Source organism: Coenobita brevimanus, chromosome 29, assembly GCF_032717465.1.
Source record: "Coenobita brevimanus isolate Jiangsu-jjx chromosome 29, ASM3271746v2, whole genome shotgun sequence".
In the NCBI taxonomy this organism is placed as follows: domain Eukaryota; kingdom Metazoa; phylum Arthropoda; class Malacostraca; order Decapoda; family Coenobitidae; genus Coenobita; species Coenobita brevimanus.
In genome coordinates this window covers 38,226,119-38,241,129 of record NC_136982.1, presented here as the reverse complement: position 1 = coordinate 38,241,129, position 15,011 = coordinate 38,226,119, and the positions used below count along the sequence as shown (strand labels likewise).

Below are 15,011 nucleotides of genomic sequence, written 5' to 3'. Positions count from 1 at the left end.
GCAAGGAGGCTTTGCCATTATGTTATGTTACACTGTAAATCACAATTCAATATAACTGTACAATAAACTCCGTAACCCAAGAGTGCTCTAACTCACCTCGCTGATACACGAAGGAGGAAGGTGAGAAAGAGAGAGAGAGACTTACCTATTCACTCCAGCAGATGACCCACCATTTAATAAGCAGCGACAAGTTCAAGCCATACTACATCTCAAGACTTTATTCAGGCAGTGCTTCAACGATCTACAATCGACCTCCCTATCTCCCTAAAAGTACTTACAACCATGCTATCAAGATTGGTGGCAAGCAGGAACAACGAACCAACTACGATAAACTACGTTCAGCGATATTGGTGACGGCAGTAAATGAAGCTGATTAACGTCTCAGTCAACAATCAACGAGCAAATTACAATCAAAACAATCTATGACTGCTCTACAAGCAACAATCATCAATCAAACTACAAGCAAATACTGTGAGGAAAAAAAAAAAAAAAAAAGCAAAAGAGAGAGCAAGAACTGGTGGAGCATCAACGCAACTTAACTTCACCACTAATTGCTCCTAACCACTTCAACCACAATTCCACAATTTAAGAGAAACAATAGCAATGATAAACTATGTCTATCAACAACTCTACAAGCTGACAAGTTAATCTCAACAAGTAAGGAAAATCAAACATAAAAGTTAATAATAATAAGAAGCAAACAAGGAAGTGAGTGAAGTGAGTGAAGTGTGTGACAGCTGAGTAAAGCACAGCACAGCTGACCTCCACCATCTACTCCACCACCCAACCACAACCATCTCCACCATCAGAAGAGGAGAGCGAGTGTCTTGACTCTGCAGGGATGACCAAACGATGCTGACATGTTGAGCTGGATCAACAATCTTGAGCATCAACATCTCCCTCACCACACCTCACACCACAACTGTATCTCAACTACTGTTATAGTGAGCTGATTTATTCTAAACAAGGTTGTATTAGTTAACACTTCATCACTTACATAACTATCAATAACATACTAACACTCAGTTAACAAATCAATTATATATACATATGAACACAGAGAATGAAGGTCTATCTATCTATTGCCAGACGTCTCAATCCCGTTTGGGGTGGCCACAAACAAATCCCCTCCAAGTCGCCCTGTCCCCCGCCATTTCACTGCCCTGCTCCCAACTCACACACCCCTCTCTCATATATCTCTCCACCCCGTCCCTCTATCTCATCCTCGGCCTCCCCTCACTCTTCCTCCCTCCACCTCACTCACATACACTGTCTTCGTCAGTCTTTCACCCTCCATCCTCTCCACATGGCCAAACCACCTCAGTGTGTTCCTCATAACGCTTCCTATCACATCCACATCCACACCACAACGCTCCTTTATATCCTCATTCATCAGCCTGTCTCTCCATGTGACTCCACAGGCTCCTCTTAAATAACTCATTTCCACTGCTCTCACTCTTGACTTGTGTCCTTCCAACAACGTCCAAGCTTCACTTCCATACGTTAGAGTTGGTATCACAATACTGTCATGTAGTAACTTTTTCACTTCCATGCTCACTTCCCTGTTTCTTATCACTGCTTTCAAAGAGCCAGCAACCTTTCTTCCCTGCTGTACCCTTTCAAGCACTTCACCCTCCAAACCTCCATCCTTACTCATCACGCTACCCAAGTACTTAAACGTACTCACATTTTCCAATTCCTCACCATCCAACCTCGCTGTACATTCACTGACTTCACCTCTCTCAAAGACCATCACTTTACTCTTCCCTACATTCACCTTTAGATTCCGTTTCTTACACACTCTCCCAAACTCATCCACCAAAGCCTTAGAGCTCCCCTTCATCTTCACTCAACAACACAGTATCATCTACAAACAACAGTACAGAGAGTTTCCAAACACTATCCTCTCTCACCAGGGCCACTCCAACATCCACTACCCTACCTTGTACCTCTTTTATTACCCCCATCCATGTACAGATTGAACAGCCATGGAGACATGACACATCCCTGTTTCAACCCAACCTTCAAAGAGAAAAATTCACTTAGTTCACCATTCACACGCACTGCAGCCTTCGCACCATCGTACATACTCTTCACAGCATTCAACAACTTTCCATCTACTCCATATATTCTTAACACTTTCCACAATCCTTGTCTATCCACCCTGTCATATGCTTTCTCCAAATCCATGAAAGTCGCATACAACTTTTTTCCCATCTCTAGAAACTTTTCCACGAAAGATCTAAAAATGAATATCTCATCTACGCAACCTCTTCCCTTCCTAAAGCCTCCCTGTTCTTCTCCATCTAATTTCTCTGTTCTTTCTCTAACTCTGTCAATAAGTATCCTACCATCCACTTTTCCTATTATACTAAGAAGACAAATGCCCCTATGATTACTACACACTTCTTTTTCCCCTTTTCCTTTGTTTCATTCATTCATTCATTGCCAGACGCCATGTATCCCAAACGGGGTGGCCAGCGGCTTAGAGTTAATTGTTTTACAGGGAGGGGCACTAATCCTCCACCAACCCCACTTGACACGTAGGGATGCCAACAGCATCTGGTGTTCCCAGGCGGTCACCCATCCAAGTACTAACCAGACCCAACGTTTTCCTTTGTACAAGGGAATAATTATACCTGACTTCCAATCCTCCGTGACTCTACCTTCCTCCCAGGCCAATCTGCACATCTTCCACATCCATTCTATTACTATCTCTACCCCATGCTTCAGCATTTCACCACACACTCCATCAATTCCTGGGGCTTTCCCCGATTTAACTTTCTTCATTGCTTCCACAGCTTCTATCCTACTGATTTCTTCCTGTCTTCTCACCTCCCTCCTTCTCCCAGCCATTCCCCAGTCCCTTATACTCGCATTACTTCCATCCTCTATGTTCAACAATTCCTTAAAGTGTTCTCTCCATCTGCTCACTTTTTCTCCCTTCTCCACTAGTAGTCTACCATTTTTATCTTTCACTCCCCTGATAACTTCACTTCCACCCTGTCTTACTCTTTTCACCTATTTCCAGAACATTTTCTTACAGTCCCTCCACTTTACACTCAAATTCCTTCCAAATTCCTCATCCACTCTCTTCTTACTCTCTCTTACTAATCTTTTCACCTCTCTCTTTCTACATATAACTCTCTCTTCCGCTTCTCAACCTCTTCCAAGCCCCTATTTCTCATCCATTCATTGTATGCTTTCTTCTTTTGTGCCACAGCCTGTCTCACCTCTTCAGTCCACCACGCTGTTCCTTGCACCCCCTTCCGTCTTCTCTTCCTTCCACACACCACATCACATGCTGCACATATTTCTTCTGTAAATATCCTACACACACCTTCCACGTCTCCCATCTGCTCCAATTCATATTTGCCCAATCGTTCCTACACTTCTCTCTTATACTCTGCCTTTTTCTCATCCTCTTGTAACCTTTCCACTCTCCTTGCAACTACTCCTTCCTCTCGTCTTTCCCTTCTTCTATTCCTCCATCTTACTTGAATCCTAATTCCGGCCACCACCAAGTAGTGGTCAGAAAGTCCACTCCCCCAACCTCTATAAGCTCTTGCATCCATTACACATCTTCGCATCCTTTCATCCACACACACATAATCAAATCATTGCCTTCCTTTCATTCAGTTCACCACCCACCCTTCTCATCACTCGCCATGTATACCTGTGGATCATTTTATGCCTGAAGAGGGAATTGGCTATCACCAATGAAGGTAATGCGAGTATAAGTGGCTGGGGAATGGCTGGGAGAAGGAGGGAGGTGAGAAGACAGGAAGAAATCAGTAGGATGGAAGTTCTAGAAGCAATGAAGAAAGTCAAAATGGGGAAAGCCCAAGGAAATGATAGAGTGTGTGGTGAAATGCTGAAGCATGGGGGAGAGATGGTTGTAAAATGGATGTGGAAGATGTGCAGGTTGGCCTGGAAGGAAAGCAGAGTCCCGGAGGATTGGAAGTCAGGTATAATTATTCCCGTGAACAAAGGAAAAGGGGAAAAAGAAGTGTGTGGTAATCATGGGGGCATTTGTTTTACTAGTGTAATAGAAAAAGTACACAGCAGGATACTTATTGACAGAGTTAGGGAAATAACAGAGGAATTAGTTGGAGAAGAACAGGGAGGTTTTAGGATGGGAAGAGATTGTGTAGATCAGATATTCATTCTTATTTCCTTAGTGGAAAAGTTTCTAGAGAAGGGAAAGAAGTTGTATGTGACCTTCATGGATTTGGAGAAAGCATATGACAGGGTGGATACACAAGGATTGTGGAAAGTATTAAGATTATATGGAGTAGATGGCAAGTTGTTCAACACTGTGAGGAGTATGTATGATGGTGCTAAGGCTGCTGTGCATGTGGATAGTGAACTGAGTAAATTTTCCCATTTGAAGGTTAGATTGAAATAGGGATGTGTCATGTCTCCATGGTTGTTCAATCTGTATATGGATGGGGTTATAATAGAGATACAAGGTAGGGCAGTGGATGTTGGAGTGGCCCTAATAAGAGAGGGTAGTGTTTGGAAACTCCCTGTACTGTTGTTTGCAGATGATACTGTGTTGTTAAGCGAAGACGAAGGGGAGCTGCAAGGCTTGGTGGATGAGTTTGGGAAAGCGTGTTTGAAACGGAATCTAAAGGTGAATGTAGGGAAGAGTAAAGTTATGATCTTCGAGAGAAGTGAAGTCAGTGAATGTACAGTGAGGTTGGATGGGAAGGAAATGGAAAATGTGAGTACAATTAAGTACTTGGGTAGTGTGATGAGTAAGGATGGAAGTTTGGAGGGTGAAGTGCTTGAAAGGGTACAACAAGGAAGAAAGGTTGCTGGTTCCTTGAAAGCAGTGATAAGAAACAGGGAAGTGAGCATGGAAGTGAAAAAGTTACTACATGACAGTATTGTGATACCAACTCTAACGTATGGAAGCGAAGCTTGGACCTTGTTGGAGGGACACAAGTCAAGAGTAAGAGCAGTGGAAATGAGTTATTTGAGAGGAGCATGTGGAGTCACATGGAGAGACAGACTGACAAATGAGGATGTGAAGGAGCGTTGTGGTGTGGATGTGGATGTGATACGAAGCGTTAGGAGAAAAACACTGAGGTGGTTTGGCCATGTGGAGAGAATGGAGAGTGAGAGACTGATGAGGAGAGTTTATGTGAGTGAGGGGGAAGGGGAGGCCAAGGATGAGATGGAGGGATGGAGTGGAGAGGTATATGAGGGAGGGGGGTGTGAGCTGGGAGCAGGGCAGTGAAATGGCAGGGGGCAGGGCGACGTGGAGGCGATTTGTTTGTGGCCACCCCGTATGGGATTAAGGTGCCTGGCAATAGATCTATATATATATACAGTAGAACCTCTTTGGTCCGGACCCCTTTGATCCGGATTTCTGTTCATTCGGACAAAATTTAAAAATTATAAGCTCCAAAAATATGTTGAAAGTAATTCTAAAGTCATTTTCAGTATCGGCACGAAAAGCGATCGTCATTCGTTTAGTCTCGGATTACGCTAGGTCGCAACTTGGGCGCCTGTTTAAACACACGCTAGCATTCGTTCCATCAACTATACTCGGTTCCACGGAGTCTGACGCACTGATTTTGCCCGCCGAGGACAGGTGGATCTGGTAACACTGCGTGACGTACTCGGGCGGTGATTGGTGGATTTCCATTGTGTTTGAATGTGCTCCAAATTGACTTTGTATTCCAACCAAGGCCCTCATTGATTTACAGAATACCAGAATATACAGATACAAATTAAAGCAATGATATCTTTAATGATAAATATGTGCCTTTTAAATTATTAGAGATAAACCTGAACGACAATGATAAACAATAAGTAAAGGCGTGACTGGACGCATGCGGACAGGTCAGCGATTGTGGCGGGAATTCAGACGTTTATATCAAGGTGGTCCCGAGGTCCTGTGAAGGTTCGAATGTTTCCCACCACTGCTACACAGTGTTACAGTCTACAGTCTTCACCATGCCCTTCATTACCTCATTTGCTAATATACAACCTTACCCTAGATATGCTTAGCTTAGCTTCTAATAATTATGATTTGTGTAAGTACACACACACACACACACACACACACCCCTCACTGGGACCAATACATGCTATTCTATTCTCAGTATATATAGTGTACATACACATTTTCATTACCTTCATAGGTAACAGTAGCTTTAAAAATCTGCAAATGTTTGTATTCATAGTCAGATTCAGTAGAATTATTTCTTACATGAATAAGTTTGGTGTTGATTTTCCCTAACATTTTCGTATCATAAGAGACAGACATGCAGACGGACACCCTATCCCTGGTCACAGTGCATCCTCAAGCATGTATCTCTGCCCCCTCGACAAAAAGCGGGGAAAGTAATGGATTACATCATTATAGAATGAACCGAATTTTTGTTAATGGTGGAAGAAAGGAAAGTAAGATAAAAACAAACTCCATAAGAAAATAATAGTTGAAATATGCTGCTATAATAAAAACACGTGCAGTATAAACGAAATCAAACATAATGAAATGAATTTAAATCAGTCGCTGACCTGTCCGCTTGCGTCCAGTCACGCCTTTACTTACTTTTTGTTATCATTGTCGTTCAGGTTTATCTCTAGTAATTTAAATGGCACATATTTATCATTAAAGATATCATTGCTTTAATTTGTATCTGTATATTCTGGTATTCTGTAAATCAATGAGGGCCTTGGTTGGAATACAAAGTCAATTTGGAGCACATTCAAACACAACGGAAATCCACCAATCACCGCCCGAGTACCTCACGCAGTGTTACCAGATCCACCTGTCCTCGGCGGGCAAAATCAGTGCGTCAGACTCCGTGGAACTGAGTATAGTTCACCAACCATTTATATTTTTACGCTGTATTTCAAAAGTTAATCCTCCTTACCATGCCCCTTAATGCAAGTGTAGCTTCTGCAATGAATAAAGGTGTTAAAAGGAAGCATGTAACACTACGTATTGCAGATAAAGTGAAAATACTGGATAAACTAGAGGCTGGAGTTCCTCCAGGAAAACTCGTGAACGAGTTTGGTATCGCCAAACAAACTGTGTCAGACATCAACAAAAACAAAGAGAAAATTAGACAGTTTGCTTTAAAATTTGATGTTACAAACAGTGACTTGTGAAAATAAAAGAAAAACTCTAAAAATGCCACATATGTTAATAATTAACAAACATACCACATGTAGATAGTTTTTGGTATGAAATGGAGATTACCCTGATGGTCCAGACAATCTGCTAATTCGGACAACCCTTCCCCCCATATAGTCCAAATGAGAGAGGTTCTACTGTATATATATGTACTGTATTGTGTGCTAGGTGGGGGCGCTCACCATCCACTCACTTGATGTAGTGCTGCTCTCGGGTGTCTGCCCTTTCCTCTCCTCCATCCTTCTTTCCATCCATCCTCTTCTATCTTTCTTTCCTTCATTCTTTCCTCTTTTTTCTGCCTGCGGGTGATTTTACACTCCCTCCTGTGTCTTTCTTTCCTTCATTCTTTCCTCTTTCTTCTGCCTGCGGGTGATTTTACACTCCCTCCTGTGTCTTTCTTTCTTTCATTCTTTCCTCTTCCTTCTGCCTGTGGGTGACTCTACAGTGAGTGACAAGCCAAATGGTTTCCTGTACACCAGGAAACCATTTACTACGCTGGGTGGTAACCATATAACCAAATTTTGGCTCCTGGTGGTTTAGTGGGTAATAAAGGTGCTCCAATCAGATTGAGCTGGTGAAGGTTTATATCCAAGAGGTGGTTGGGGATTAGTGCTCACGTAATGCCACTCAGAGATGAGTGAGGCTGGTCACTTTCATCTTAAATGCCAGGACCAACTTTCCTAGCCCCGGGCTCCTAAGCTCCTCATGGGGCAACGTAGGATTAGATGATGGATGGATGGATGGATATACTGTATATATATATATATAGTAGTAAACCCTTGATATGATGAACTAACTAGGGGGAGGGGTGGGTCACTATATCCAAAAGTTCGTTACATACAAGGGATCAGTGTTTCTGAGGGATTACCGAACTCAGTTCGCTATATAAGGGGAGTCGTTCGGTCCTACACGTTCAAACATAGCCTAAACTGATTCTATAAAGTTTTACATGGAGAATTCAATGGTTTATGAAGCTGTACATGTAAATAAAATACAGTATGAAGTTCTACATATAAATACAATACCTATAAAAAGAATACAGTATAATGTAGTACTGTTACAGTACGCTTACTGTGCCAGGAATGGGTGCCGTTGAAGTACACTTACTGTGCCAGGAAGGGATGCTGTTGTCACCATGGGCTGAGTCCCGAACTTCCTCCTCATTTAGCAAACTTTGTTCGCAAAATCCGGGGGAAGTTCGGTCGCAATTTGGCCGTTCGTTATACAGTAAAACCTTGATATAACGGACTTCAATATAGCAGAATTTGCTTTTAGCAGACTCGAGAAGCCAACTGGACAAATTTCTTATGCAGCAGAAAAAGTTCGATAAAGCCAGAAGCAGTCTGCCTCTTGGAATAAATGAATAAACAAACAAACAGAGGAGATACCATAACATCGGTCCCTCCTCCTTCTCTCTTCTCCTCCATTCCTTCCCTTCCTCCCTGAGATGAGAGAGAGAGAGAGAGAGAGAGAGAGTGTGATGATGAAACTGAAAATGAAAAGTAAAGTAATTGTGAAAATGAGTGTAAAGATGAAGGTGAAAGAGCATGGAAGTGAATGTGAATGTCAAAGTCAGCAGAGAGAGAGAGAGAGAGAGAATAAATACAGGAATGACAACTTGCATCCCCTTTCCCATAAACAAATGAGGGAGATAGGCATAACCTTGGTCCCTCCTCTCTCTCTCTCTCTCTCCTTCTATATTCCCTTCCTCCCTCCTTCTCTCTCTCTCCCTCTCTCCAGGAGAGAGAGAGGCGAAAGCAAATGTGAAAGTGAATGTAAAAGTGAAGGTCGGTGAAGGTAGTGTGAATGTAAAAGTGAAGGTCGGTGAAGGTAGTGTGAAGGTGAAAGTGAAGGTAGTGTGATGGTGAAAGTAAAAGTGAATGTGAAAATGGTGAAAGTGAAGGTAAAGGTGAAAGTGAAGTCAAAAGTGAAGGTGAAAGTGAAGACAAAAGTGAAGGTGAAAGTGAAGTCAAAAGTGAAGGTGGAAGATGAAAGTGAAGGTGAAAGTGAAGACAAAAGTGAAGATGAAAGTGAAGTCAGATGTGAAGGTGGAATGTGAGTGATTGTGAAAGTGAAAGTGAAGGTGAAAGTGAAGGTGAAAATGAAAGTGAAAGTTAATGTGAAGGTGAAAGTGAAGGTGAAAATGAAAGTGAAAGTGAAGGTGAAAGTAAAGGTGAAAGTTAAGTTGAAAGTGGTCGAAAGTGAAGGTGACTGAGGGTGAAAATGATGGTGAAAGTGAAGGTAAATGTGAAAGTGATGGTTAATATGAAAATGAAGGTAAAAATGTGAAAGTGAAGATGGTGAAAGTGAAGGTGAAGATGAAGGTGGAAGTAAAGGTCAAGGTGAAAGTAAAGGTCAAGGTGAAAGTGAAGGTGAAAAAGGTGAAAATGAAAGTGAAGGTGAGTGAAGGTGAAGGGGAATGTGAAAGTAAAAGAAGAGAGGGGTGAGTGTGATGGTGAGTGAAAGTAATTATAAAGGTAAACATGAAAGTAAGAAAGTAAAATTGCAACTGAAGGTGAAATGGAAATTCAAAATGAGTGATAGTGAAAGTGTGAAGGTGAATGTGAAAGTGAGCAAGGAACTGAATATGAAAGTGAATGTGAGAAGTGTTAATATTGGGGGTGGGGTTATGAGGGGTAGACCGAGAAAGACATGGGACGAGGTCATTAAGTGTGACCTTAGGGTTAAGGGACTGAACAGGGAGGCTGCAATGGATCGTGCAGCGTGGAGAGCCGCCATTAGGTGACCAAGGCCGACACATGCAAGCATGTTGGAGCCTTTAAAAACAAAACGAATGTAAATGTCAATGTGAACTGAAAGCAAAGGCAAAAATGAATGGGAAGGTGAAGATGAAGGTGACGACAAAGACAAAAAATATGTGAAGTAAAATGGAAGTGCCCAGTGTGGAGAGAGAGAGAGAGAGGGAGAGAGAGATACTGTAAAATAAATGCATGAATGACAAGCAGGTCTCTTTGCGTAAGAAAGGAGGAGGAAGTCCTGGGGGGAGTCCAGATGTCGCTTTTATCGGACTTTCGCTTTTTTCGGACTGGCTTGTGCCCCAATTAGTCCAATATAGTGAGGTTTTACTGTATCTGAAATTTGCAATACCAGGGTTCGTTATATCGAGGGTTTACTGTATATATATACAGTATATATATATATATATATATATATATATATATATATATATACAGTATATATATATATATATATATATATATATTCATCAATATAAATACAGTATCACCAACTACAAAGTGAGAGACAGTTACACAATTTACACTGACATATCTGTTTTATAATTTTAATTTTTGAGCAATCAAGAGAAATGTAGACTGTGATTTAGTGGGTAACACCATTATGCTAAGAAAAGCACCCAAATCAGTGCCTGAAGAATCAGCAATAGCAGTGCCAAATATCCTAACACAAGAACCAGAAAAAGATCAACAAAATATGAATTATAAAACACCATAAGAGACACAAGACCAAGCAGAAAACCAAACTCAAAAAACAAAACACACAATAGATAGAGAAGATAAAGAACAGCAAACAGATGCAATTTACACAGAAGTAAATAATGATGACACTTGGTCAGAATTTTCAGATATAGATAGTAAACTTTAAGATCACAGAGTATTAAGGTCTGGAAAAACATATAAATTTCCTGTAAGTGACGATTGCATGGAAAACACAGTAAAGATGGCTAACTCAGCTGCAGCAAGCAGCAGTGAAGTACCTTCTCCACAAAATTCCAGTAATACTCCACTTCCAGTGTATATTTTTCATGAAGACAATGATCTCACAAAATTCTCTGATATTGAAAAAGACAAGACTGACATACACATACTTATTGAACAGTGTCAGCAATATTTCATTAGGAGACACATTACAGATCTATCTATCTATCTATAGTCCAACACCCTAATCCCGCAAAGGGTAGCCGCAGACAAAACGCCTCCAAGTCGCTCTGTCACCCACCAATTGACTGCCCTCCCCCCACCTCACTCCCCCCTCCCTCATATACCTCTCAACTCCATCCCTCCACCTCATCCTCGGTCTTCCTCTCCCTCTCTCTCCTTCCACTTCACCTCCATACACCCTCTTAGTCAGTCTTTCATTCTCCATTCTCTTCACATGTCTAAACCACCTCAGTGTCTCTCTCCTAATTTTCTCAACCACATTCACATCCACCCCACAACGTTCCTTCGCTTCTTCATTCGTCAACCTGTCCCTTCATGTCACTCCACATGCTCCTCTCAAGTAACTCATTTCCACTGCTCTCACTCTTGACTTGTTCCCCTCTAGCAGATGAGAATGGAAAAATAACTTTTTTCGCCTAGAATAAACCAAGAACGATGCCCAGCTGGCAATTTGCTCAAGTCAGACAAGTTGTTCTAAGCTTCAACATTTGAGCAATTTAAGACAGAATTTCTCAGGAAATTCTCTGGAGGCAGGAATTTTCTTGGTGGTATAACCCCACAATTATACAAAATTGTCGATCTACTAAGGCAAAGACACTCAGGCTCATATCTAGGGGAAATAACAGCAGATATTTCCACTGTTAAGAAAACCTTGTTATCTAGCCTAAAAAACTCATTTTGGGTCACAGCTTATGGTAATATGTCACTGCTGCAAGTCGCTGACATCACTGGCTACATATCAGCCCTGACAGGGTGTTAAAAATCACCAAAACCATCCCATATAATCCAGGGATGTGTTTACTTGATTTCATTCTAACTCACCTCGCTGATACACAAAGGGGGAAGGTGAGAACAAGAGAAAGAGACCTACCTATTCACTCTAGCCAATGACCCACAATTTGAAAAGAAGCGACAAGTTCGAGCCATACTATGCCTCATGACTTTATTCTGGCAGTGCTTTGACGATCTACAATTGACCTCCCTATCTCCCTACAAGTACCTACGACCATGCTATTGAGACCAGTAATGCTAGAGAGCTGATGCAAAACAGAGCAAGGTGAATGAAAACTGGTGTATTTGACAGAAAACATGTAAAACTGAATGCATCTATTACTCACCTGCTGGCAGTATGGAAGGACAAGTGTAATGACCGCAGACAAACTGAAGTATGAGATGAAGATGAAAAGAAGTGAAAGTCCAATGGAGAGTGGGACAGTGCGTGATGGGTTGATGGCCTCCTCGCCTGAAGGAAGTAAACACAAATATAAGTAATGATAACAATCACCATCATCATCATGACCTCTTATCCCATGAAGGAAAGGGTGAGGCTAGATTAAAAAACAAGGAAAGAGAAATTGCAAAAGCATGAAAAGTATTACCAGCATTCCCCATGGAGGACTGGCATTCATTCACCCATCATCCAAGCCTTTGGAATCCTGACTCCACCTGAAGCCTAACCATCTACACCCATACCCCCCTCTATCTAATGCCTTTTAAACATCCAACCCTAATACTCCATTCCCTGAGGACCAGCAGCCCTCCTATACAGTATGCAACTGGGAATAATCTCCTTCCCTGACACTCCCTGGAAGATAAATAATACCCATCACCAGGTGAATGTTGTCACATACAAGGCTGGTGATAAGTTAAAAATTATGTGAACTTTATATCAGTGGGCTGAAAGGATTAGGTATATTATCAACAATGGACATTTACACAAGTTCAAGGTGACTATATTGGTGCCATCACATGAAGGCGTTCCTCTCAAGCAACACCATGGATAGATGGATGGACATTTACACAAGTTCAAGGTGTTGCTTGAGAGGAACGCCCTCATGTGATGACACCAATATAGCCAGATGACTTAACTATCTGGTTATAAAAATGTCCCTCAACTACTTCCCTATTCCCCAAAAGGATGATGGGAGACTGCAGAATGGCAATTTACGCTTGTAGTCCACTGGGATCATATTTCACATGAACCTGGGCTACAACTACTACTACTACTATAACTACAAAAGTTTATACCATAATCAATTAACATCTTCACTAAAATGAGGTCTTTTTCTTTTAATCAGGCAACTACAGTATCCATAAATTTTATTCAACACAGGAAGGACCTGTTGTAGAAGGGATTATGGTAAAGAGGGGTATTTCTAGTACCTCCAAATAAAAAGGCCTCTCCAAAGTTGAATAAAACCATCTGAACAGTGCAAATACAAATTCAATGCACATCTCCCTTACATATGAAAACAGAACAAATAAATTCCAATCAGAAAAATCTCTCAACCCTTTGGATACCAGATGTCTGCTGTGGCCACAGTCACAGGATACTAAATAGTATATTATATTCTCTGCTGGGGTGACACTGCTCCAGACACTTGCATTTTTAAAGGTACAGCTGGGGTAGACACTATGAGGCACTCAGCCATAGTACTCATTTCCAAATCTTAAGCCTCTGAGCCTGTGGAGGGTTATTCACTCACTATCCTGGGATACAAGGCCACAGCATCAGCCAGGTTATCTTCCCATAAGGTTAACATAACATAATACTGTATAGTGTCCTTCATTATATAGGTACTATATTGCTGATAACTCTCTCTCAGACAAGACAGTGTATCTGGGGAGGTAGCCAGCTGCTACATCATGGCCAGCCTTGGCAGTGATTGGCCAAGCACTGAGTCTGGGCAGAGCTAAAAAAAAAAAAAAAAACATTCACAGGTCAGCAATCCTGACTCTCCTCTGAGCACCAGGCAACCAGTCTGACCCTACCAGCTTTCCCTCATGAGGTAAGGGAATATCTGACTTTGAGGATACAGCATGGTCTGCCCCAACATGCCTGCCATGATGTAACCACTGTCATAATATTGGAGGGGTTAAGCTGAACATAAGTATCTAAAAAATAATAATTCAAACAGTCTGTAGAATAAAACTGTCTAAAGATACCAAATATACTGTATAAAAATATACAATCAGTGATCCCTTCGTTATCACACATAACTGGTTCTTTGCCTAGTGCATGATATCAAAAGCAAAGAACCTATGAGATTTATCCTAATTACTGTAGTACCCTACCAGGCACCCCACTCGTAAACTAAAATTTTTCCTTTTCCAACAATTTATTTTCTATGTTAATAGGAAACAATGAAAGGAGCATAGTAAGGAAGAAACACTACCATACACAGACATGAAGTTGGCTTGCGGTAAGGGATTCTGAGGTTAGAGGATGCAGAGTTAGTGGTCTCCACCACTTGGGATTAACTTTTGAGTAGGGCCTCATCTTTGAATCCCTGAAAACCATCAGAAACCACAGATTTTGCACCATTATTGTCAGCAGAAACCAAGTCAGGTGTGTGATAACTACATTTTACAGCCAAAAAATGTATGACAATGAAAGGAGTGCTGATTTTCATCTAACAGCCTAGCACTGATAATGAAAACTGCTTTAACCAAGGGATCACTGTAATTAAACATGTCACCATGTGGAGTGGGTATTGGCAATCGTGTTTTACAGCATCAACACACCAGTTGTAGCAATGACATCGAATCCCACAAAACCGAAGAAACACGTGGCAGCACCGCGCATGATGCCATCAAAACCAAACGGTGCAAAGCCTCCAGTGCCCCAGTCGTCATGGCCCTCTGGGGGTGGATCTAGGCAGGTTTCATTCAGCTTGCTCTCAGGGATGGCCCAATTATAACCATCAGCTGAAGTAAGTGAAAAAATCTGTAGCAACCATTATTATTAGCCGAAGCTGGTCTATCCATCCATCTATCCATCCACTGACCCAAGTGTACTGTAGCACAGAGACCTGGGGCTGGGCTACTTAACCCAAACATTGAAGGGGAGTGACCAGGTGCCTGCCCATGAATCAGGGTTGGAAAAAAAATGTGATTTTTTTATTTACATTGGATTTTTTTAAATTTAAATCAGT

At 41.6% G+C, this 15,011-nt stretch overlaps 1 protein-coding gene across 1 annotated transcript in view; it reads right to left on the bottom strand.

The window, feature by feature from the left end:
- LOC145395006 (high affinity cationic amino acid transporter 1-like) overlaps positions 1-15,011 on the bottom strand; it is a 116,995-nt gene that overhangs the window by 63,052 nt on the left and 38,932 nt on the right. The window contains exons 5-6 of the mRNA XM_080268751.1: positions 14,602-14,784; positions 12,195-12,319 (exon numbers count right to left, since the gene is read on the bottom strand). Coding sequence (XP_080124877.1) covers positions 12,195-12,319; positions 14,602-14,784 — 308 coding nt within the window. The remainder of the gene's footprint in view (positions 1-12,194; positions 12,320-14,601; positions 14,785-15,011) is intronic.